This window comes from Dermacentor albipictus, chromosome 2 (genome assembly GCF_038994185.2).
Source record: "Dermacentor albipictus isolate Rhodes 1998 colony chromosome 2, USDA_Dalb.pri_finalv2, whole genome shotgun sequence".
Lineage (NCBI taxonomy): Eukaryota > Metazoa > Arthropoda > Arachnida > Ixodida > Ixodidae > Dermacentor > Dermacentor albipictus.
The window spans coordinates 210286969-210313310 of NC_091822.1; the positions used below are offsets into that span (position 1 = coordinate 210286969).

Below are 26342 nucleotides of genomic sequence, written 5' to 3' on the forward strand. Positions count from 1 at the left end.
AGGCAGGGAAGCGGGCAGGAAGGGCGCCGTCTTCCGTCGCGCGCAACGCTCCGGAGGGATGGAGGGGCTGCAGCGTACTTCGGACAGCCCGGGCGACTGCGCACTCCCGCCCGGGCAGCTGTATCTTGAACGCTATCTGCGACGGGTACAGAGACCGCCGGGGTCTGTGTTTTCCAGCCCATAGTTCGCGTAGATGTGAGACGCAGCGCGAAGTTAAATTTGCTCGCTGGAGCTGCCGCACGTCCTCAATTCAGTGTTTTGACACCGAGTTGCCGCGATCATCGAGTGAGATGTGTTCAGGTTTCCTTGTGCATGGGTAACACCAAGCTTGTTAATTTAGTCAGTACGCCTACGTTTAGAAGTTGATACGGCCGATAAACATACCATCCTTACTTAGTATAGGTGCCAACCAATTTGCTATCGTTATCGATGCCTCACCTTCCGGGCGAAGCTGGGACTCTTAAACTTTCTGATGGTTAGGAAATGTTGACGCCTGTAATTGTCACCGGCTGCTCCCTATATATATATATATATATATATATATATATACACGGTGCGCGCCTGCGTGCCCCATCGCTCGCCGCACCGAGTAACGCAACTTGCGTCGGAGTGTCGAATATCAGCTTGTGTTGCGGTGCCATAATTTCAGAAAGCCTCGTCGTCCCTCAGGTCACGTTTAGCCGGCTCCACTTTAGAGGTCAACTAAGATGAACCTAAATCGGGGAATATCAAACGGGCATGGTTGCGGCCTCGTGACAAGCACTTGAGCGATTGTGTCCCCGCACCACCGGTGTCTCATTACCGGCTGGCTGCGGCATTCACATGTCTGCCGGTGAGTCCACCTGCTGCTAACCTCAGCCCATTGTCGCGGTATCTGCGATGATGGCGTCGAGACTTGTTTTCCGAGGAGCACTGTTTTTCGTTCCAAGGGTGTGAGAACGCCCTTATAGAACTTTGCTGCCCTTGATTTACGAGTTCATTTGATTGGCATACACTTGCCTAGGTCATATTTACCACGGAACGCATTTATCAATTACTATAAAATAAATTTCGTATGCGTATACCTCACCCAAGTACACAATTTAGCACTTGCGCAGGTTTTTGTTTATGAGTCGATTTTGCAGCTGACCTGTGCATGCATCGATCTCTCCTTGTCAGGTTCCGGAGCTGCTTGAAGATGACCAACAACGGGGCTTCGCATATGGTGGGCAAGCTGTACTTCAACGTGGTGCAGACTAAGTGTTTCGTCTTCAAGTACCGCCATGTCTGCGAACTGCGTTCCTGGTGGGGCAAGTGCCTCAAGCGAGAGAAGCGCAAGGTCGCCGTGCTTCGAGCCGGCGTGTCCTACTGACAGTCTCCACGTGATACGGTAAAATGACTACATCCGATAGGGTCTCTGACGTCTCTGATTTCATAACGCTGATGCCTCACTGTGTAGAACATACTCCGCCAGCAAACAAAAATGGCCATGTGGGCGATATCGCCGAATCGCTGAAATATACCGTTGGAAAAACTGTGCGCGTGCGACTACTAAAATATATGGTGAAGGTGAAGGAGCCCGGCGCTTTGCCGAATTGTAGCCCGCTGGAGCGTGGCAATCGGACCTGAAAACGCTGTGACAGGGACAGGACAAGACAGAAATGAATTTTACATATAATCATAGAGTGAAAGCCTTGAAGTGAAATTTTAAATACAAGGAAATTTGTTAGATCGCGCGGGAACGCACACCTCTCTTATTGGGCCCCATTAAACCGGGGCACTCAGAGTATGACAGCATGCAAACGAATAAAGATTTATATTTGTGTAACCATTGTTTCATCAAGCTGAACCCAATAACCTACGCTGCAGCTACCGGCAGCTTCAAAGTTTTCATTAAAAGACAAGCATCTAAAGTTTTCGCCCCAGGTATACAGCGAGGATTTCATGTTACCCATAAAAACAACTATTAGACGAACTCCACAGGAGTCCTCCATGGAGATGCCTTCTTTCTAGGATAGCCATCCTCGTGCGGAATGTGAGCGTGGCAGCCAGTGGCGTAGCCAGAAATTTCGTTCGGGAGGAGGGTGGGAGGGGGCGTGGAGCCTCACGTTGCAGCTCGGCCTCCGCCTTATAGAACTTGTTGAGGGATCAATTACATGAATATTAACTGCATTGTCATTGCCAAAGGTGCTGTAAACGAATTCTTGAACGCTACGCACGGTCAAGACAAGTAAAATATGTATTCTTTAGTAAAAGAATATATTCGTATGTCCAGAAAATTGTGGCCGAAATAACTGCTATCACTGCTTCTATTTTTTGTCTATTTAATAAGTGAAAAAAAAAATATCGCACGAGCTTTAGAACTATATCAGTCCGAAACCAACAAAGCAGTGCATGCTGCTGATATGGAAAATGTAAAGGCCGTGAAATGAACAAGTTGAGGACACATATTTTAATGAAACTTTGTCATTCATCAAGCTTGTTTACATCTGTGCGCACATGCAACGGCCAGGGAACAATCTCAATGATGTTGTCGTTTGTTCCAATGTATTGCGCAAGAGCAGCTGTCACCGGCCATGTATTGCGAGTACTTGCAGTGAAATTATAGTCGCAACAGGGAGCACATATAAAAACCAGGAGTTCTGCAAAATAAATGAGGTTGAGTCAAATGAAATTGAGCCACTGCGAATATATGACACAGTGGGCACTTCATTTAAAAGAAGTCTCCATGAGCATTTAGACATTTGTGCCAGTGACTAACGAGTCGCGCGATTCCCGTCCGATAAAAGTACTTTGGTTCCTGCTTCAAAATGTCTGTAAATTGACTCTTTCACGTAATCTTCCGTCACGAATCTGCTTCCCTTGAACTGTTTTTTCAATTGCCCCAGTATGTGCAAGTCACAAGGTGACGGGTCTCGGCTGTATGGCGGATGTTGCAGCGTTTCCCACTTGAACTTTGCCAGTTTTGTGTTAATCAGATCAACCGTGTGGGGACGGGCATTGTCGTGAAGCAAGATGACCCCATTCGTAAATTTTCCACGTCGTTTGTTCCACGTCGTTTGTTCACTCGCCATCGTATATTAGAAATGCGAAGATACAATAGAATATACAAATGCGAAGATACAAGGCAAAAAGTGTCATGGGAAACAAAGTTTACAGCACGTATACATAAATCTTTGCAACAAGATATTTAAATATAGGGATAAGTCTCCAATAAACCTACATATCTAAGAAAAAGTCACTGTATATAATGCGTCAAACAAGGCAAATAAACATGTTGCGGAATCACTGATTCACGATCTGAAATGAAGGCGCTAAAACAACGGTGGACGAAGAAAGAACACACACACCTTCGTCCACCATCGTTTTAGCGCCTTCACTTCAGATCATGCTTAACCAACACGCCCAGCTATCCATCCTATCACAGATTCACCGATCACAAAATCCGAAGGTCCACCACCACCCTCCCTCCACTCCCCTCTATGTACCACGCACGACGGAAGGCAGCGCCTATCTTCCCCGCTTTGTTCCCTTGTGCACAAGAGAGCCACCATCATCGGCACATAAGGCGAACGGGGCGGTGTATCAATCAGAGGCTAATGGAACATAAAAGATCGTTAACCGGTGGATCGCCTTCTAATCTTTCCCTACATTGCCAAGATTGTAACTGCACGCCAGAGTTAGATGAATGCGCGATATTGTACAGGCACAAGAATGAAGATACGCGTCTTATGGTAGAGGCATGGCATATCTATAATGGTGGAAGGCATGCGTGAGCCAGCCTTCGATTACTTTCAGCCTTCGATTACTTTCGATTACTTTCAGTCAGCCTTCGATTACGAGTGGGCATGCCAGCAGCCTCAGCGGCAACATGCTAAGGAACCCCTTCTGTTTCGTACTGCAGGTTGTGGCAGTTCTGCTGCAAACCGAGCCATCATCATGCGGTTGTTTTCCCGCTGCACCACGCAGCAATGAAATCCTGGGGGCGTATCCGATGTCATCGACACGTGCCGGTGACATTTGCCTCGTGGAAGATTCGTCGCCGCCAACTATCATCACCGCATCTATGCGAACTGCGTTTACGTCAGACCACATGGCCCGCTTCCCTGCTATAAAAGGCCTGACCACACCGAGCTTCACCAGTGGGCATGGCAGTAGCCTCAGCGGCAACATGCTAAGGAACCCCTTCTGTTTCGTACTGCAGGTTGTGGCAGTTCTGCTGCAAACCGAGCCATCATCATGTGGTTGTTTTCCCGCTGCACCACGCAGCAATGAAATCCTGGGGGCGTATCCGATGTCATCGACACGTGCCGGTGACATTTGCCTCGTGGAAGATTCGTCGCCGCCAACTATCATCACCGCATCTATGCGAACTGCGTTTACGTCAGACCACATGGCCCGCTTCCCTGCTATAAAAGGCCTGACCACACCGAGCTTCACCAGTGGGCATGGCAGTAGCCTCAGCGGCAACATGCTAAGGAACCCCTTCTGTTTCGTACTGCAGGTTGTGGCAGTTCTGCTGCAAACCGAGCCATCATCATGTGGTTGTTTTCCCGCTGCACCACGCAGCAATGAAATCCTGGGGGCGTATCCGATGTCATCGACACGTGCCGGTGACATTTGCCTCGTGGAAGATTCGTCGCCGCCAACTATCATCACCGCATCTATGCGAACTGCGTTTACGTCAGACCACATGGCCCGCTTCCCTGCTATAAAAGGCCTGACCACACCGAGCTTCACCAGTGGGCATGGCAGTAGCCTCAGCGGCAACATGCTAAGGAACCCCTTCTGTTTCGTACTGCAGGTTGTGGCAGTTCTGCTGCAAACCGAGCCATCATCATGCGGTTGTTTTCCCGCTGCACCACGCAGCAATGAAATCCTGGGGGCGTATCCGATGTCATCGACACGTGCCGGTGACATTTGCCTCGTGGAAGATTCGTCGCCGCCAACTATCATCACCGCATCTATGCGAACTGCGTTTACGTCAGACCACATGGCCCGCTTCCCTGCTATAAAAGGCCTGACCACACCGAGCTTCACCAGTGGGCATGGCAGTAGCCTCAGCGGCAACATGCTAAGGAACCCCTTCTGTTTCGTACTGCAGGTTGTGGCAGTTCTGCTGCAAACCGAGCCATCATCATGCGGTTGTTTTCCCGCTGCACCACGCAGCAATGAAATCCTGGGGGCGTATCCGATGTCATCGACACGTGCCGGTGACATTTGCCTCGTGGAAGATTCGTCGCCGCCAACTATCATCACCGCATCTATGCGAACTGCGTTTACGTCGGACCACATGACCCGCTTCCCCGCTATAAAAGGCCTGACCACACCGAGCTTCACGAGTGGGCATGGCAGCAGCCTCAGCGGCAACATGCTAAGGAACCCATTCTGTTTCGTACTGCAGGTTAGTCAGTACTTACCTACTAAATGCTATCGAAGCGATGATCGCTTCTTAGTGCTGCTGCCTTGCCCACTCCCTTTTTTAAATGTTTTCAATTATGTCTTTTCTATGCCAAGTGACTTACTGGTATGTGGCGATATATAGAGGCAAATCCGGGTCCCACAGAAAAAGAAATGCTTTCCGAATTACTGATTGGCCAGGGAAAGTTTACCACATTTGTGGAAGCCCTGCAGAGTTCTCAAAACGATATTGAGAAGAGCATTACAGCACTGACCAAACGCATAGAAGGTTTCGAAAAACAGCTGGCTGGTTTGAACGCACTGAACAAACGTGTGAAAACAATGGAGGACACTGTTGCGAAGGTTGATAAACAGTTATCTGCTCTCATTTCTAAAGTCGACGACTTAGAAAATAGGAGTCGCAGGAACAATTTACTTATATACGGACTACCTGACGATGACGAAGAGACAGCAGCTGGGCTTGAAAGTAAGGTAGTGACTGAGGTCTTTCAGGACAAATTAGGATTTACTGTCTCCGGCATTGAGAGGTGTCATAGAATTGGTCGCAAATTTAATAAGGAACGCGCCGTAATACTCAAATTTTTAGTCTACTGAGAAAAGGCGTCAGCATTGAAATCCGCGCACAAACTAAAGGGTTCCGAAATATCAATCTCTGAAGACTTTTCCACCAGAACGCGAGAAATACGAAAGCACCTGTGGAAGAGTGCCGCGCAAGAAAAGGCCAATGGAGCCAAGGTGAAACTAATGCACAATAAATTGTCCGTTGACAATGTAATGTACTGCTGGGATGAAGTTAAAGGTGTCCGTTATAAGCTGAGCAATAAAAATAACTGACAGCACAAGCCCATTCCTAAATCACTGAAAATACTAAATGTAAATTGTAGAAGCATAATAAACACAGATGAGTGATTTAGAAGGAATTTTACTTTGCGAAGATCCTGACATCGTGGTCTTAACCGAGACATGGCTAAATGATACCATTCACGATAGTGAATTTGTGCCGGCTTCCTACAGTATACTTCGGAAAGACCGTGGTGGTAAACGTGGAGGAGTTGCCATACTCTTTAAAGAATATCTAAATATATTGAGCATGCCTGAAGTGCCTAATATTGAATGAATTTTCTGTAAGGCATACCATAATAATGTCCGGCATATTGTAGGAGCACTTTATAGGCCGCCTGGATCGCCTGTCATGGTCTTGGATAACCTTAAAGATTATATGACAACCTTTATTAAGCTAAATGATCGCATTATTTTAACAGGCGACTTCAATTTGCCGGATATTGACTGGTCAACATTCGCACTCAAAACGCATAGTGACGAATCAAGTGAGGCAATGCTTGATATAGCTTTCTCGTTTGACTTGACGAAACTGTAGAGCACCCCACCCGAATACAAGGGAATTCAACATCTATTTTAGACCTCTTCTTTGTTTCTGGAACAATCCTCGATGCAACTAAGTGTGTAGTGATACCTGGTATCTCCGATCACCAGGCTGTTCTCCTGACCCTTTACGGCATGACTCTTGATAAAGTTTGACCTAGAATGCATTTTAGAAACTTCTCCCGTGCTGACGATGTTTCCATTATTGATGTTCTTTCCTTTAATTTTGATGCATTTTGTACTACCACTGCAAGTGTCCAAGAACTCTGGGACCAGTTTAAGGCCATGGTACATGAATGTATTGAATATCACGTGCCAATTATTGTTAAAAGACAAACAAAAAAACCCATGGATTTCTCGGGCGACCCTGCAGCTAAAAAGAAAACTGAAGCGCATGAAACAGAAAAGAAAAGAAAACATTCTTTCTCCGGAATTGTAACAAAATATAGCTTTGCTTAGTTCTCGGCTCAAAAAGCAAACGGCCATTGAAAAACAGCATTATTTTGAAAAATCTTTGCCCAAATTTATATCAGTCTCCTGAGAAATTCTGGCGTTCGGTTTCCCCAACCTCAAAGACCCATGATCAGTTTGAAATCAAAGGTGTTCTGGTCAGTGATGCACACAAACTAATGTCTTCAACGAACATTTTAAGTCCGTATTTACTAACGACAATAACATCTTCCCAAAATTTGAAGCCTTACTGCGGCCTTTGGAGGATCTTGTCATTAGTGAGCATGGTATCTTAAGCATGCTGCTTAACCTTGAGGTAAAGAAATCACCTGGACCGGACAACATACCTAATGCCTTTTTGAAAAGATATGCACAATGGACATCTAAATGTTTGTTTTATTTACAAGGTCCTTGTGTGAAAGTCAAATCCCAAGAGACTGGGGGACTGCAACCCCGCAGGGGCGTCTGCGTGAGCAGGCGTTTGGTGTGTTGCGACACCACGGACCCGAGCACACGAGGGTTGGACCCTCCCGCGTGTAGCCGTGCGCGGCTTAGCCGTGTCTGGGGAAAAGGGGATCCTGGGGGTTGAGCTGAGGCTGGGTGTTTGGACCTTTAAGGCCCCCCGGCGGAGGCAACACACCCCTTTGGCCTCTGCTTCACATAGACGGCACCCCCGGACTGACCCACCCGGGGGAAATCGGTAGTTGCCTTTTCCTGTCTCTCTCTCCCTACAACCTTCGTCTTTTCCTTACTTTCCGCCTTTCCTGTCTCCTTCTCATTTCTTTATTACTTCCGACCTTCCTGGCAGCAAGGGTTAACCTTGTGTGAGTAGCCAACCTTGGTTATATCATATTGGGTTATAGCGGCAACGTACAGCTGGCGTTAGCAGGCCCTGTTTTTCAGACCCTGCAGCGTCCCCTTGTTGGACTCCATGGTGGGTGGCTGGCGTTGCTGCCGAAAACTACACGTCCACACATGGCTACTTCCTTCCCTCCACTACTTGATCGCCCTCAGAAAAGAGTGCGCACCGATGAAGTCTTTCAATTTTTTGGCCGCCAAAAAGAATCGTTCCCGCGTTTCCATGTTATCCATTCCGCAACACCAGATAAACCAGTAAGAACTATCTCACCCTTCCTTGTCTCTAAGTCATTGACTGAAGCCTTTGGTCCTGGATATAAGGCGTCGACGATGGCAAGCGGTGATCTCCTCTTGGAGCTCCGCGATCAAAAACAATATGAAAAATTGTCAACATTAGTGTCATTTGGGGAAACCGAAATAATTATAACCCCGCACCGCACGATGAACACCACCCGTGGTGTTGTCTCTGATGATGACTTGATGGAGCTCACTGAGGCTGATCTCTTGGAGGGCTTCAGTGACCAGAATGTTGTAAATGTTAAACGAATTAAGATGAGGCGAGATGGAAAAGAGATCAAGACGAAACACCTGATACTCACTTTCGGCACAAGTGTCCTTCCCGAGTCCATCGAGGCTGGTTATATCAAACTTCGTGTTCGGCCATATGTTCCCAATCCTCTCAGATGCTTTAAGTGCCAACGTTTCGGCCACAGTTCACAGAACTGTCGAGGCCGGCTGACTTGTGCCAAGTGCAGTGACAAAGAACACTCCTCTGAAACGTGCCAGAACACTCCGCATTGTGTTAATTGTGATGGTGAGCACGCCGCGTACTCGCGGTCGTGCCCTTCCTGGAAAAAAGAAAAGGAAATCGTTACAATCAAGGTCAAGGAAAACATAACTTTCAGAGAGGCACGGAGGCGGGTATCATACCTGCCCAAGAAAACCTTTGCCGATGTGGCGCGTCAGGGGGCAGCGTCACAACGGCCTCCGGCGACTGTCCGACCCACACGCTGTGAGTCGGCAGTTACGCCATCTGCCCCCACGGTGGTTGCAGCTAGCGCTGCTCCGCCAACCGAGGAAAAGGGGCCATCGACCCCGAAGGTGGGCGCAGCTGAGGCTGCCTCAACCTCCCAGGTCCCTTCCAGTGCTGGCAATGGCCGGCGCAGCCAAATCCCCCAGGGAACCCCATCGACCTCCGGGCTGGTGGGCGCAGGGGTCTTGCCCTCCAAGGCGGGCCCTTCCCTGGTAACTTCTCGCTCGCAAGAGCAGGTGTCCGGCGCCTCACAAGAGGCAATGGACACTACACCTATCCTCCAGGGGCGCCAAGCGCCTAAGGAGCGGCGAGGTTCACTCGAACGCTCCAGAAAGGGCAAAACCCCGATTACAGGGCCTCGAAAGAGCTCTGTAATCTAATCTCTGAAATCTCTGTAAATAATAGTTTTGTTTCCGTACACACAGCACCTATTTACTCCAAATATGGATACACAGATAATACAATGGAACGTCAGAGGTCTTCTTAGAAACCTTGATGATGTGCAGGAACTCATCCACAATTACAATCCAAAAGTGCTGTGTCTACAGGAAACACACCTAAAATCCAAACATACAAACTTTCTCCGACAGTACATAACTTATCGCAAAGATCGCGATGATGCTGTCGCATCATCGGGCGGTGTCGCCATTGTTATCCATAAGAGCATTGCGTGTCAGCCTTTACAGCTACAAACGCCCCTTGAAGCAGTGGCGGTTCGAGTTGTCCTACTAAACAAACTCATCACCATTTGCTCCCTTTACATACCCTCGCATTACCAACTGAACAAACATGAATTTCACTCCTTGATCGATCAATTGCCAGAACCTTATGCTGTTCTTGGCGATCTCAATGCGCACAGCTCCCTGTGGGGCGACTCTCGTATAGATGCGCGAGGTCGCCTTGTTGAACAGTTCCTTTTCTCTTCTGGAGCGTGCCTTCTCAATAAGAAAGAGCCCACATATTACTCTCTTACAAACCGATCCTTTTCGTCTATAGATCTTAGTATAGTCTCCCCGTCTGTACTGCCTGAACTTGAATGGGAAGTTACCGACAACCCTTACGGTAGCGACCACTTCCCTATACTGCTAAGATCATATAAAGAAATCCACCATACGCTCCTAGGTGGAAGATTGAGACAGCTGATTGGGAGAAATTTCGATCTCTAACTAGTATCTCATGGGCTGACCCGTCTTCGTTAGGAATTGACGCTGCAGTCGAGTTTTTTACAGCATTCATAATAGATGTCGCATATAAATGCATATCAGAAGTAAAAGGCTTGGCCTGCAAACGGCGTGTCCCATGGTGGAACGACGATTGTAGGATCGCTCGTAAAAAACAGAACAGGGCGTGGGGGTTGCTACGCGCTTCTCCCACTGCAGAAAATCTAGTCAACTTTAAAAAAGTAAAATCCGAAGGCAGGCGAACCCGCCGACAGGCCAGACGAGAAAGCTGGCAGAAGTTTCTATCAAGTATTAACTCGTTCAGAGATGAGGCGAAAGCCTGGAACAGGGCCAATAGGATAAGAGGGCGACAAGCACATGCACTCCCTTTGGTAAACACAGAAGGCGATACCCTACAAGATCAGGCGGACTCACTTGGGGAGCACTTTGAGAGCGTGTCAAGTGCCAACCATTACTCGCAATCCTTTCTGAAACATAAACAAATAGAAGAATGTAAGCCACTCATGAGAAAATGCCAACAGAATGAACCATACAATTGTCCTTTTAGCATTGCCGAGTTGAGAGCTGCCTTGAGCGCATGCAAGAGCTCTGCCCCGGGATCTGACAGAATCATGTACGAAATGATCAAAAACTTACATAAAGACACCCAAGTTACACTAGTCACAATTTTCAACACGATTTGGGCTGCGGGATACTTCCCGACTGCATGGAAAGAAGCCATTGTGATCCCGGTTTTGAAACAAGGCAAAGATCCTTCCTCCGTGGCAAGTTACCGCCCGATAGCCCTGACAAGTTGCCTTTGTAAGGTATTTGAAAAAATGATCAATCGCCGTCTCGTGCATCTCCTCGAGTCCAGTAAAATGCTTGACCCATTTCAATGTGGTTTTCGTGAAGGGCGATCTACAATCGACCATCTTGTGCGGATCGAAGCGAGCATTCGCGATGCCTTCGTGCACAAGCAATCTTTCTTATCTGTATTTCTGGATATGGAAAAAGCGTACGGCACAGCCTGGCGGTACGGAATCCTGCGCGATCTTTCCGCGCTAGGTATCCGCGGGAATATGTTAAATACTATAGAGAGCTACCTAGAGAACCGTACATTTCGAGTGAAAATAGGTCCTGCACTGTCGCGTACATTTATACAGGAAACTGGGGTACCCCAGGGTGGCGTACTCAGCTGCATGCTCTTTGTCGTAAAGATGAACACGCTTCGTGCATCCTTACCATCCGCCATCTTTTACTCTGTCTACGTGGACGACATTCAAATAGCTTTCAAATCTTGTAACCTCGCAGTCTGCGAGAGACAGGTACAGCATGGCCTGAATAAAGTCTCAGTGTGGGCAGACAAGAATGGATTCAAGATCAATCCTAACAAAAGCTCTTGCGTTCTTTTTACAAGAAAGAGAGGCCTGGTTCCGGATCCTTCCTTAGAACTGTGTGGACAACGAATACCTATCAGCAAAGAGCACAAATTCCTAGGTGTCATACTTGACTACAGACTCACTTTCGTCCCCCACATTAAGTATCTTAAAGAAAAATGTCTGAAAACAATGAACATAATCAAACTTCTATCCCAGACTACATGGGGTAGTGACAGAAAGTGTTTAATGAATATCTATAAGAGCCTCATTCAATCACGACTAGATTATGGTGCCGTGATCTATCATTCTGCATCCCCGAGCGCGCTAAAGATGCTAGATCCGGTCCACCATCTAGGAATCCGTCTGGCCACTGGCGCATTCAGAACGAGTCCCATACAAAGTTTATATGCAGAATCGAATGAGTGGTCTCTTCATATCCAGAGAACATACATCAGCCATACATATTTTCTGAAAGTCCACTCAAATCCTCAACATCCCTGTTTTAATACCATTCATGACATGACATATGCTACACTCTTTCGCAATCGTCCCTCCGTAAGACAGCCTTTCTCGCTGCGTGTGAGGGAGCTTAGTGAAGAAATGCACATTCCACTCCTCGAGCTTCGCGTAATGCATCCAGCCAAGCTGCTACCTCCTTGGGAGTGGCAGCTCATACAATGTGATATATCTTTCGTGGAAGTCACAAAGCATGCTCCAGAGATTGAAATCAAGATGCATTTCCGGGAACTCCAGCACAAATACTCCTGCACGGAGTTCTACACAGACGCATCAAAGTCACACGACGGGGTGTCCTATGCAGCCGTCGGTCCATCCTTCTCGGAATCCGACGTACTGCACCCGGAAACTAGTATCTTTACGGCTGAGGCCTACGCCCTGCTGTCGGCCGTAAAGCATATAAACAAATCACAACTCCCGAAATCAGTGATATATACGGACTCCCTCAGTGTTGTGAAGGCCTTGATGTCTTTCTGTAATCATAAAAATCCAGTAGTTATTGAACTTTACTCCGCACTGTGCAAATCATGTATATCTAAACAACATGTGATCATATGCTGGGTGCCTGGACATAGGGGCATCGAGGGAAACGTTCTAGCCGACCAGATGGCCACATCAATCTCATTGCATGCAGCTAACTCTACTGCTTCGGTCCCTGTCACAGACCTGAAGCCTTTTTTAAGAAGAAAACTACGAAACCACTGGCAACGCATGTGGGACGAAGAAATAAATAATAAACTGCATGTAATAAAGCCACAATTAGGTTTCTGGCCTCCTGTAACAAAATCCCGCCGGACAGATGTCCTATTCTGCCGTCTAAGAATAGGACACACTTTTGGCACACATAACTTTTTACTCACAGGAAACGAGCCTCCAACCTGTGGTAGATGCGGGGAGAGGCTGACCGTCCTCCACGTTCTACTGGAGTGTCGGGAAGCCGAATCTGAAAGAAGGAAACATTTTCTCTTAGCATACCGGCAGCAGATCCCCCTTCATCCTGTTATGTTACTTGGTCCAGAACCACTCTTTGACACCAATGCCGTCCTAGGCTTTTTGAAAGATGTTATATTGCATGTTATTAGCCCCACACATTCGTAGCGCTTCCTCTCTTCAGAGGATGCCGCTGTGATCATTATTTTGAATAGCACATGCCTCTAGGCCCTTGTGGTTCAAGGGCTCAGGCGAGGCAGCAGTGCTCCAAGTAATTTTACCATCTTATATATTTAATATTTGCATCATTATTCTACGATGGATTTTAGTGTTTAGAGTATTCGTCATTAGTCATCGCCATAATTTTATAGCACGTAGATTTTACGCACTTTACACCGACAATTTTTTAGGCCATTTTACAGCCAAGTCACATCTCCATAATACATCGTCAACATCACCACTTGTCATGGCGCTCTTTGGCCAAACTTGGCCCTTGCGCCATTAAACACCACATATCATCATCATCATGGGGGACTGCAAGAGTGAAACCTCTTCACAAAAGTGGAGACAAGCGATTGATCAAGAAATACCGCCCAATCTCGCTAACATCGACTGCTTGTAAACTACTTGAGCACATAATTCACAATCATATATCAAACTTCCTCGAAGCTAGCAATTTCCTTACTAAATATCAGCATGGATTCAAGAGGGGTTACTCAACTTGTACACAGCTAGTAGAAACTATACATGATTTTTCCTCTTCAATTAACAATGGAACACAGATTGACGCCGTATTTATGGATTTCTCGAAAGCTTTTGACAGGGTCACTCACGAAAAGTTAATTTAAAGTTAGACACAATACTTCATAACAAACAATTAGTAAAGTGGATTTCAGCCTACCTTTCAAACAGGGAACAATTCGTTGTTTTTAACAATCACTGTTCTGACAAGCTTACAGTTCACTCTGGTGTCCCTCAGGGCTCTGTTCTTGGGCCTCTATTGTTTTTAATATATATTAATGATATTGTGTCTAACATTCCTGTGAAAGTAAGGCTTTACGCTGATGATTGTGCCATTTATACCGAAGTAAGAAGTGTCTCAGATCAAATACTACTAAATAGCACATTGCAAAAAGTTTCTGCATGGTGTGAATCATGGCAAATGTCCATTAATTTTGAAAAAACTGTATTGATGAGGATTACTCACAAAAAGAATGCCTTACCGTTTGACTACAGTATTAATGATGTGACACTTGCAGAAGTGACAGAATATAAATATCTAGGGCTCTGGGTCACTAACAATCTCAGCTGGAACAAACATATTGATTTCATAACGTGTAACGCTTTTCGTAAATTGCTTTTCTTAAGACGAGCATTGCGGTTATCCACTCCATCTGTCCGCTTCCTTGCTTACAAATGTATTGTCTTGCCTACCTTAGATTATGCTGCTATCATTTGGGACCCATTCACTAAGAGTAACTTAAACAATGTAGAGAGGGTTCAAAGGAGGGCTGCTCGATACATGTATAATAATTACCGACGTACATCGATAACACATCTTTTAATCGAAGCTGGTCTGCCGACAATAAGTGAGCGAAATCGTTCTGCAAGACTTAAATTCATGTACCAATTAATTAAAGGACACTACAGAACTGAAATCACCAATTTAGTTCATTTTTCGTCAGGGTATGCGACCCGACAACGACATCAGCGAACTTTAGCTCCTTTTCGCATCCGTAATAACTGTTTTAAATACTCATTTCTTCCACTAACTATTACCGATTGGAATAACCTCACTAACAATGAAGTGTTGAAACCGTCACTGACGTTATTCGCTCTACATATTGCCTAGTCTGTGTTACTGCATTTCATCACTTTACTGTTCTATTGTGTTTTTTTTTACTGTTTGATATCTTGTTCAAATGTATTCCTGATGCTGGCTGCAGAGCTTCAACCTGCACTTTTATTTCTTTTGTTTACATTTTGCTATTTTTGTGAAACTGCTTAATTCTTTTTCCCACCCTGCTATATCCCGATACCGGGATTACAGTATCAATAAATAAAATAAATAAATAAGGAAGAGATTCAGTGCCTTAACAGCTATCTCTCACGTAAACCGGCACATGTACCCGACTGACACATGGTGATAACGTTCCAGAGCTTGCGCAGATGAGTTGTGTGTCTTCTTTCTTTCTTTCGCCTCAGTGCTCCCTTTAGTTGATAGTCGGCGTTCGTGTTGTCCACTTCTCTTGTGTCCTGTCTGCACGCCTCACCTTTTTTGCATAATGAATCCTTAGCAACTAGCTCAAAGCTAGCTCAAGTAGCTCTGTGGTTCAAAGCATACTGGCCACAATCGAATGCCTACTTTGGGCACCTAATGTGGCTACCGAAAGAATATCGCAGAAAACGTGAGACGCTTGGTACACAGAGATCCATACGCATACTGCTAGGTATCCTACACCAGCGAGACAAGCCTTTCCGCAGAGGTTACGCTCGAGCGAACGCGTTGCAATCCGTCGAGTCCCCACAGTGGTGGCGGCGAGCGACCATTGTTTCGCTTTCTCGTCTTCCAGCCAGAAAGCTTCCAAAACATTGCCAGGCGAAAATGCACTCGGTCAGAAGAAAAACGAACGCGCAGCGACGTGCGCCGCGCGATGGTCAGGCCAACACGAGGAAAACGCCTGCCCTCTGGAGGGCTCCGGCAGCCCGCGGGTAACGAGAAAAAAAAATTGAAGAGCCTCAAGTGTCCTCGCGAATAAAAGTCAAAGTAGAAAAACAAATAAGAATGTAGTTACCTTTGCTGACTTCAGTGTCTTGACATGGTTGCTTTGGCACAGGTGAAAAAAAAATGTTGATATTATTTTCTGCAACATGACGGCAGAAATGAACCACCACAACGCTTCGTCTCATTGGCCCTCGCTGCGTGCTTTGTCAACTTGTCTGATAGTGTGTTGATTTGGCTTGTCTCGTTGTATGGTCCTATGTACGATTTTAGAAAAGTTAATGGCGTCAAATGTTTTTTACACTGAACCCACAAAGTTCCGGAATTGAAAATCTAAACCATGACACTGGAAATGTCAATGCACCTTTCGCATCAAAAGTTTATGAAACTTTATACCCATAAAGCTTCAGAATTGAAATCCATGCACTCCGTAGATACCACGGCCTCCGCGAGATACCGCGATGAACCCGCTCGCTGTCAAAACGCCCTTGAAACTTTGTGCTAGGATGGGGCTCCTGCGTTATGCGACTCTAGGTGCATGGTCGTGGCCACCAAATTCCGCCCGAGTTCGCAATGTTCGCGCCGAAATGTCTTTTCGAGTATGAAAAGGCACTGTAGACAAAATAAATAATGATTTTCGGTGCCGTGGGTTGTCTTGGCAGGTGGTGCATGACAACACGAAAACATTTCGGCGGGGGAGGGAGGGGCTGTAGCCCCATGTCACCCTCCTGGTTACGCCCCTGCTGGCAGCTAGGTGAAGCATTCAGTCAGTCTTTATCAAATGATGTCAGAGATGATGCGATGCTTCAGTTTGGATTCATTCTGGTGAGTTAACGCTAACTTAATATAATATAGTTTGTAATTCAGCTGATGGCCTAGAAGAAAACCAGGCCACTTCGAGCCCTTCTTTTTCTGTGTCCACACTCATTCCCACTTAGGTCCAATTTTGTGTTACCATACCGTAGATATAATAATTGATCGATTGGTCTTAGTGTTCTTTTACAACGCGGAAGCTAATTAAAGAGAGAAAACAGCATGGATATGTCACATGTACCTTTCTCTTACCTTCCATCTTTTGGTAGTGAGGTTAACCAGAATTGACCTCGGATACATCGCTTCCTATAGCCAATGTGGAGGAAACGAAAACGAGCGCAAAATGTACTGGCAAACGAACTGAAATGTTTTTCAACGTACACTTGTGTCTGTGCTCTTGATCAACAAGTAGCTCAGCTGTCTTCTTGCTGTTAAATAACACGCTCATTCATATATTCTCTTAATTTAGGCTTCTTGGTGATCTATGGCGAGCAGTAGATGTATAACATGATGTGGATGAAAAGAAATGAAGCAAGCGAATGCACTTCGTGCTAAGTGCGCCCCGTCATTAGCGTGACGCGCTAAACTTCTACTGCTCAAAATTTGTACCAATGCAGCACTGAATCTGGATCACTTGTCTTTATTCCCCGGAAATGATCTTTAGACTACTTAATATGCAAAAGAGAACTTCCGTATATCGCACGACAGGATCCCAGTTCGTGTTTGCCATCCAATCTACGTATCTTAGATTTCCGGCCTGGTTCAAATATTCCACAGGTCGTTATTGCACAATCATCACTAGAGCCTTTAAGGGGGTCCCGAATCACCTTGGGGCTTCGTGAAAAACGTAGTCCGCGTATAGTGTGCGCTGCTGCGAACATCTCGGCCAAGTTTTACAGTCGTGCGTGGCGCATGGAGCTCTCAAGCGGCACGCAAAGTCAATTTTCTCTGAAACGCTCTATTTTCTACAGAAGCCTGCTCCTCACGCTTTTCTCGACGCCTTAACTCGTAGTACAGAGGACTCTCATACGCGGCTGCTATTGGCCAATAGCTTACTTAATTAAAAAGGGTGCTTGAATCAGTGCGCTCCTTTCTAGTGTGACTGTGAATATTTATGGACGAAGTTTATTACACAGGCAGAAGTAAGCGAGAATGTGCATCCAAATTTCGATAATAAGTAAGTACGTCCGGAACAAGCCGACTTTCGTCTGCTCACGCTCGGCTTGAGCGTGGATTGTAAAAAAAAAAAAGAGTGCAGCAAACAAAGACACGATATGATGCGGCATGACTTAAGTGTTGGCAAACCTATTGTTTGCTTCGAAGAAGTGACACTAGTGTACCGTGAATAATGTGAAGTGATGAAGTGGGTGGCTCGGTTTTAAGCGGATTCCAATGATGGAGCTGACAGCGGAAGCAAGTTCGAGCTGTGGACGGACAAATGTAACGTACACCAACTTCTTTACTTCTGCGGATGCCTTCTTTAAATTTCTTTGTAGATACCCGAGTGAGCGTGCAGCTTTGCGGCGTATTGTTTCGATATGCGTTATCCAAGAGATTGATGACGTCAAAATAAGACCCAGGTAAGATGAAGTGGCGCTGATGTAGACAGAGCTAATGCGATAAGTGGACTGAAACGGACTGCGCTTTCGGGTAAAAGACATCGATTTGCATTTCGATAGGTTGAGAGGCATGTGCCATTTTTCGTAACGTAGATGGCATTGAGGTCACGCTGCAGGCAAAGAACATCGTCAGAGGAGTTAACAGTGTTGTAAACTACGCAGTCGTCTGCGAAAAGTCATACTTTACAATATATGCTAGTAGGCAAGTCATTCACATAGATTATAACTAATAAAGGGGACAGACAGGCGCCCTGAGGGACGCCCGAAGTCACATCGGTAAGAGGTGAGCGGTGATTGTTTGTGAAAGTGTATTGTGTACGCCCGGATAGGAATTGTTCAATCCATCTGAGTAAGTTATTGCAGATTCCAAGTCCAGATAGTTTTTGCAGTAAGAGCTTCTGAGGCACCTTGTCAATAGCTTTTGAGTAATCTAAGAAAACGGCGTCGACCTGCAGGTTCCTGTCTATGATAAGCAGAATGTGTGGGTGGATTCAGTGAGTTGGAAGCGTTATTTCTAAAAATGCCGCACTATCTTCTCTAATCGACTCAAAATCGGCAATAGTAAAAGCAATAACTGAAACTTGGTTGAACGATGCTATTCCTAATGAAAATATATTCGTTTGTGAAACTTATTTGAAGATCTTTCGTTGCGACAGGAAAAATCACCGAAGTGGTGGTGTCCTCCTTGCAATAAACAGACAGTATATTGAAGTGCCCGTGGTTATTAGCACTTTCCTAGAATGCGTAGTAGATTGTTTTAAATTAAGATCAAGTGACGCAATTGTTGGTCTTTTATCGCCCACCGGACCTCACTCATGGGTTCACAGCAGAATTTCATCGCATTTTTATCGAACTTACTCATCGGTTTCCACATTGTAATGTAATCGTTTGTGGTGACTTTAATTTCCCATGGTCCACCCAATCAACCTATAGCACACAGTCAGAGTCCCATGCGTTCCTGCAGTGTTGTCTCGATTTTAGTCTAACCCAGTTAGTTTGAAGCCCGACACGATGTTCTGCGCACTCTTCTAATAATCTTGATTTGATCCTAACAAACAATCCAGATATATGTTCTGAAATAACTCATCATCCGATCATGATGTTTTAACTGGTCGCTTCGTTCTTTCACCTATCAAAAGACAAATTATCAGCAAGCAGATTGGGTGTTACAAAAGAGCTAACTTTGATCGCATTAACAATGAACTATCGCTTTTTTCTGTCGACTTTCTGAGAGAATAATTGCCGCGGACAGTAGAAGAAAACTGTTTACTACTAAAAAACACTCACTAATCTCATAAATACACCCCGATCATTTCCATAAAATCTGATAACACTGCTCCTTGGTTTTCGCAAACCTTCGTGGCCTAAATAACAAGATCATTCAGATAAGCTGACAAATAAATCCTCTGAATCCTGGCGCCGGTACAAAGCATGTGACAAAAAATACCAAAATTTACTCAAAGCCACGCGCACTCAATTCTATAAACGGGACCTGTCATCGATGTTAACAACTAACCCTAGGCGCTTTTGGCGTGTCAATAATCCGAAGCATAATCCTCACATCATCCTTACTGATCATGACGGCGCAGCTATAACTGAGACGGATTGTTCTCAACTACTGAACGAAACATTTTCATCGGTATTCACGTGTGAATACTGAAAAGATTTCGCGCCAGAGAACAACACACACAAGAAATATACTTTAGAAGAGTTAACTGCTAGGCTAGTTGGTGATCTTGCATACTTAAACAATTTTGCGCCAAAGAACAACGCACACAAGAAAGACGACGACACCGACGACGACGACGACGACACGTGTGAATATTTGGAACCGTTAGCAACCATGACTCGCATTGATTCGTATATGCCGGAAATAATAATTACCGATTCTGGAATTTATTCTCTCCTTACTAGTCTTAAGATTTCGTCTTCCGCTGACAATAGTGGACAATTCTGGTCTTGTGTCGATCAAGATAACATGCCGACGCCAACAACTGTCGAGCTTGAGGTGAAGGGTAACGATTGGTTTATGGGACGCTTGCGCCTTTATATCAGCCTCCCGGCAGACAGGCTTACACACCATGGTTGCCAATCTTGAGGACCCTGGTTGGCAGGCCCTATACATCTTTCCCCCTCTAACAACAGAAACAAGCAACATAATACAGTTCTGATTGAATTAAGCAATTTGTTGAAAGTCTTTTTCATATGCGAAGCGAGTGGGCTGTTTTCTTAACCGAGTGCTCCGGCGAAGCCCAGCGTCGCCCAATTCGGCATTCGGGTTTGGCAGAGGACTTTGTTGCCCTGCCGCAGGGATCCCTTCAGGTGTGTGGGCAGCAGGGATTAGATCTTCACACGTGGAGCTCCAGTTGCCTTGCGACTCCGGTGGTGCCACGAGGCCTGGAAGAGAAGCACAGACGTCAGCACTGTCTTCTGTACAGTCAGGAATGGTTTGCAGTGACGGCTGGAACTCTTCGTTTGTTTGGACTAGATGTTATGAAGCTTACCCCCGTCTTCCGTACGGACCATGTGTGAGCGAGGGGCAACGGCTTTTTCTACGACCGCCTTCGTGTTCCACCCAGGCTTGTCCAGCAGCCTAAAGGTATCACGTTCGCCCAACTCTTGAAGTGGACGCCTCTGAGGGTGGGCTTGCGTGTGCTTTTTGACCTCTGGTGCCCTATGGTCTGCGAAGTCAGGTAGCCTTCCTCTCAACCTCCTGCCCATGGGAAGCTGGCATGGGGCTTTTCCACCTTCGTGTGGTGCTGTCCTGTAATTGAGGAGGCCCATCCAAAAGTCTTCATTCGGATATGCCGCCTTCTTGAGGAGACCTTTTACCATGTTCACTCCTTTCTCTGCCAATCCGTTTGAGCGTGGAAAACCGGGGCTGGAAATAACTTGGGTAAATTCACACTGTCTTGCAAAAGCCCGAAATTCCTGCGACCAAAACTGTGGTCCGCCATCCGTACATATTTCAAGCGGAATGCCATGGCGTGCAAATATCATGGCGAGCTTTTCTGTTACACAACGGCTGGTAGTCTGAGGAAGCGACTTTACTTCGGGGTAGTTAGAATAGGCAAGGTAGTTCTTTCCAGCATGCTCACACAAGTCCATGCCGACCCTCGCCCATGGTAATGCGGGACGATTTCTTTGCATCAACGGTTCACTTGGTTGCCTGTAAGCAAAGCGGCGGCAGGTTGGGCACATAGAAGCCTGCTCGGTTATTTCTGTCGCTATACCAGGCCAATACATCAGCACCTTCGCCATTGCCTTGCATTTTTCGACACTCAAGTGACCCTCATGCAGGCGCTGCAGCATTTCTTTTCGCAGCGACTTCGGAATGATGACTCTAGAACCATGCAACAGTATGCCTTCTACACATGATAGCTCTGCTTCAAAGGGAGCTAGCTGTCCTATTACGCTGCCGCCACCCCGAAGCGCTTCTATGACTTGCCTTAGCTCCTCGTCTTTGTTAGTTTCATTCGCTATCCTCTTGGCTGTTGTGGCATTGACGAGCGTGGAGAGGACAGCCACTGCGTGATGGCCACATCTTCTAGCTCACTCTCAGGCCGCTCATTGCGGTCGCATCTGATTCTTGAAAGGGCATCGGCCAGAGCAAGGTCTTTTCCGGGGACATACTGCAAATAAATTTTGAACGGCATGAGGCGCAGAAAGTAGCGCTGCAGGCGAGGAGGCATGTCTGACAGGTTCTTCTGAGCAATGGCTAAAGTGGTCGATGGCCCGTTTAAACAATTGCGTCGAAGCCAGTGATAAAATGACGAAAACTTTCCCATGCGAACGCAACTGCCAAAGCCTCTTTCTCAATCTGCGCGTAGCTGGTTTCCGCGTCTGCTAGGGCACGCGAAGCATACGCAACTGGCCGCCAGTGTTCGCCATGCAACTGTAAAAGCGCCGCCCCTAGCGCAAAGTTGGATGCGTCTGCTCTTATCTTGGATTGCTTTGACAGATCAAAAATGGCAAGCACAGGTGCAGTTGACAACGTTTCGCAGTTTTTTCCATTCGTTGTCATGGCCGCCTGACCATTCGAACATGCAATTGTGTTGTAATTGGGCTCGCAGTTTCTTGGTCTTTTCAGACAGGTTTGGAATGAACGTTCCAAAGTAGTTTACTGCGCCCAGTAGTTTCTGAACACCTCGTTTTGACGTTGGGGGCGGCAATTCCACTACACACTTAACCAAACTTCCGTCTGGCTTGATTGCGTCTGCCGAGAAGACGTCGCCTAATAACTTTACTTCGTCCGTGCCGAAGACACTTTTCACGGCTGAGCGTTAATCCTGCCGATTTTGTTGCCAGTAGGGCTGCTCTTATGCGCTTACACGTTCCTGTTGCGTTGCGCCCCACACGAGTATGTCGTCAATGTAGAAGCGGGTACCGTCTAGGCCATCAAAAATGTTGCCCATCGCTTTCTGGAACACTTCGCTCCCGGTGCTTGTCCCGAAGGGCAGCCTTAAAAGCGGTACATTCCGAACGGCGTGGCAAAAGTGCAGATTTTTGAAGTTTTTTCATACAAGGGGATTTGATGAAAACCACAGTTAGCATCTAGCTTGCTGAATACCTTTGCATTTGCAAACTCGAACTCGATTACTTTGGACGGCAGCTGATAATGATCGCGCTTCACGCACCATCTTACGTGTCTGGGGTCCATGCAAACACGCAAACGGCCGTCTGTTTTTTTTTTTTGACGACGACAAGAGGGCTTACCCACTCATCGGGCTCCTGCATTTTTTGGATGATTCCTTGACATTCCCTGCGGGTCAGCTCTTGGCGCAGTGGCTCACGAAGCGCATGCGGAATTCGGCGTGAGGGCAACGACACTGGCCTTGCTCCTTCATTCAGCTCGAAGCTGTGGGTTTCCTTTATGCAACCTATACCTTGGAACAGCTGCGGAAACTCGCCGAAAAATTGCGTCTTCAAATCGGCAGGCCTTCGAATCGTTTGTACCCTTGAAACTACTCCGAAACGTTCGTAAGTCTGAAGGCCCAGTAGCGCTTGCTTTCCTTACTTGACCACAAAGAAATCAGTCAATTCTTCAATCTTGCCGATGCGAAGTAGCAGCGTCACAGTTCCAAAGTGCTCTATCACTCCGCCCCCATAGGTCGTCAGCAGCGTGGAAGATGGTGTCAGACGCCTTCCTTCGCTCACCTTGAGAAAAAGGGCGTGAGGAAGCAAGTTGGCTTGTGCCCCCGTGTCAATTTTCATGCGTATAGAGCGATTAGACAGTGTTGTCGTGATTATCCAGTCTTGGTCCCTCGTAACATCGTTTATGCTCAGGGCCAAAATCTGGAATTCGTCGTCTGATTCCGCTTCACTCTGCGGTGAAAAGTGAACTTCTTGAATGCTTTTCTTTGTTCTGCAGCACACTACGAAGTGATTTCTTTTCTGACATATGCTGCACATTCTGCCCCACGCTGGGCATTTTCTCGGCTCGTGACTTTGGTTGCAGTAGGGGCATTGGCGAATATATTTTTTTGCGACGCCTTGCTGCTGGGCTTGCTTTCTTCTTACGGCAATTAGCTTGACCTCGTCCTTTTCCCACGCTTGGTTTTGGCTAGCAGCTAACTCTGGCGCTTTTCAGTGTACTATTGCCTTAGGGCCCAAACATGATCAATCCGCCCGTCCGTTCCGCCCTCGTCTGCCCGCGTGCTGATGGCTCTCTAGTGGAGAGCGAGGAGCGGTCGCAACTCTCCCGTCCTTCCCGTCCGCACGCCTGCTCGTCTCTCATTGGCTGGTTCGAGGCGGACGGTGTCCGCTGTCGTCACAGCAAACATGGCGCGTGCTAGAAGCGAAGCGAAGCGGGGACACAAGGCCTAAGCTACAGCCTCGTCAGAAACAGCCTATTTTTCTCCTCCTAATGATTTTTACTAGAGTTATGTGGTACCCATGCAGGTAGTCACCGAAGGCAGCAAGCCGGTGCACCCTACCAGGCGTCGTCAGTGCGTGCGATCACCGACAGAAACAGACGGAGTGCAGGAAGTGTGTTCTGTTTACGAGAGCGTCGGAAGAAATATTTGAAGCCGTCGACTTCGTGACTTTTTGTTCCATGCGTCGCGTGCGCATCGCAAACGAGAACTCCATCACATGTACGTGCATTCTAAGCAGGACACATGTTCAGTGCGTGGCGAAATAAGTAGTGTCCGATCGGCGCACCCAGCGTACGCGATTGGTATCCGTTCTGTGTATGCTGTTCACTGCCGCGAAGTGGTGAACTCCAGCCCTTCGCAACTTTCAGAAGTAATGATACGACCAGTAGCGATAAGTTTTTACTGCCACGATATCGCTGCCATTCCGCCTGTGTTTTGCAGCGTGTGAGCCGTTTTGCCGGCTGCGATGCACCATGGTGACCGCGACGTTCGAGCTGTGTTCTTGCTGTTATGAAGTGTGTTCTATACTGCGTGTGAGCCGTTTTGCCGGCTGCGATGCGCCGAGGTGACCGCAACGTCCGAGCTGTGTTCTTGCTGTTATGAAATGTGTTCGCAAGCTACAAATTGTGATATATATGTGCGATGTGTCGCAGCGATGCTGGGTGTAGAAGTGCTCGTTCTACGCGATGTGCGTATGCTCAGAAGTAAACTGTGCAGAAGTGTTGCCGATCGCGTTTTCATATGTAGTACCATTATAGAGAAGCCCTATCACACCGACCTTTTCTGCTTCGTGCATGTATCATTTGTTTCAGAAGTTACTGCACATTTGAAGGTATTTCTATTCTGGTGGAGTTTAGGGAACATCATAACAGTTACGAGCGTGAAGACATACAGCGCCGTCCTGAAATGTAGACACGCCTGATAGCACTAATGTCATGAATGAAAATTTCAGGCAGCCTTGCTTTTCATCATGTGGACATTGGTGTTAATAGGAAGATTTCTAGATTTCACGAAATAAATTGCTTTATATCTTGCGGTACAAGCGGCTTACATACCCAAAAATCCTAACTGCTTGTTTTTGGCTGGCGACTAAGCACATAGTCTGTGAAGACACCAGTGGCATGGTAGATGAATATGTTATAGGTAAGAACTGGATACTTCCTTCTTAAGTACAAATTTTACGTTTGCTGACAAAAAGCAATATGAATGTAAAAATGAACACATAAGACAAGTAATAACAAGCAAGGAAGTGTCACAGGTATGGTGATATATATATGACATTCTGCTATCAGCCAGCAGAACTGCGTGAAAAAAATTTTGCCTAGAGTTCTTCCTCACTAGCTAGCTACGGTTGTGTTACGAATGCAGGCAGAATTGGGTAAGCGAAAGCTTGCCATTACTTTGTATATCCAGCCTATTTGATTATCTGGTTTGTGTCACCCGTTTTGGCTCGAGGCTTGAGCTTAAAATGAACAATAGCACAAGTGCCAGCATTATGTGCCTCATAAGTGCTTTATTTTTTATCGTCGTGTTCATTCTGCCAACAGTCATGAGCAAATAATGTGCATTAAACTGACTTGGGCCTGCAAAGTATGTCCATTGAGTGTTTTCCGGTGCACTTTCATCTATCGGTAAGCTTACTGCTGCCTATCATTCGTGGACATAGGATGTCGGACACTATAGGTGGCTATTTCACTGATATTTATTTTGCACAGGCCACGGTTCTGCTCATTAATTGAACCGTTTTCAGCTGTGCTGCCAGTCTATGGAAAGAGGCGCCTCACCTCTTATCATTCTTTAGCGTGTTCATGTCCACAGTGCATTGCCCCTGAGAAGTCAGCTGCTATCACAATGCAAAACGTGCCTATTGGCTGCCATGAGTTTATCCTGAACACAAATTTTCACAATTATGTCAGCATTAGTTGTGTGATGGAAGCCAGCTAATGAGGATGAACTGCTGGCAAAAGTTTTCAAGTGAATCTGCCGGCAGAGTGTCTGCTCCCTATATTATGTTAGCCACCCTGTTTTGTCAGAGTGCTACATTTTTCTTTTTTTGACATGAATTTACTACTCAGTCAGATGTCAAACCATCAATTTTAGGCCCAAACACAGGGTCACTTCTTTGTCATATTCTGGAAATGACACCCATGTCTAGCTTAGATTAGCAACATCAACTTAACTTATGCACGGAGTTCAGTTG

At 46.4% G+C, this 26342-nt stretch overlaps 1 protein-coding gene across 3 annotated transcripts in view; it reads left to right on the forward strand.

Annotated features, from left to right (window-relative positions):
- LOC135896741 (acidic phospholipase A2 PA4-like) overlaps nucleotides 1–26342 on the forward strand; it is a 307060-nt gene that overhangs the window by 260658 nt on the left and 20060 nt on the right. For 2 of the 3 annotated variants that reach the window (XR_010562795.1, XM_065425238.1), the window contains exon 2: nucleotides 1159–1369. Coding sequence is in view for 2 of the 3 variants with exons in the window: in XM_065425238.1 (XP_065281310.1) it covers nucleotides 1159–1351 (193 nt within the window). In the remaining variant the exon portion in view is untranslated. Of the gene's footprint in view, nucleotides 1–1158; nucleotides 1370–26342 lie in introns of those variants that run through there. The other variant, XM_070534673.1, reaches the window with a different exon arrangement.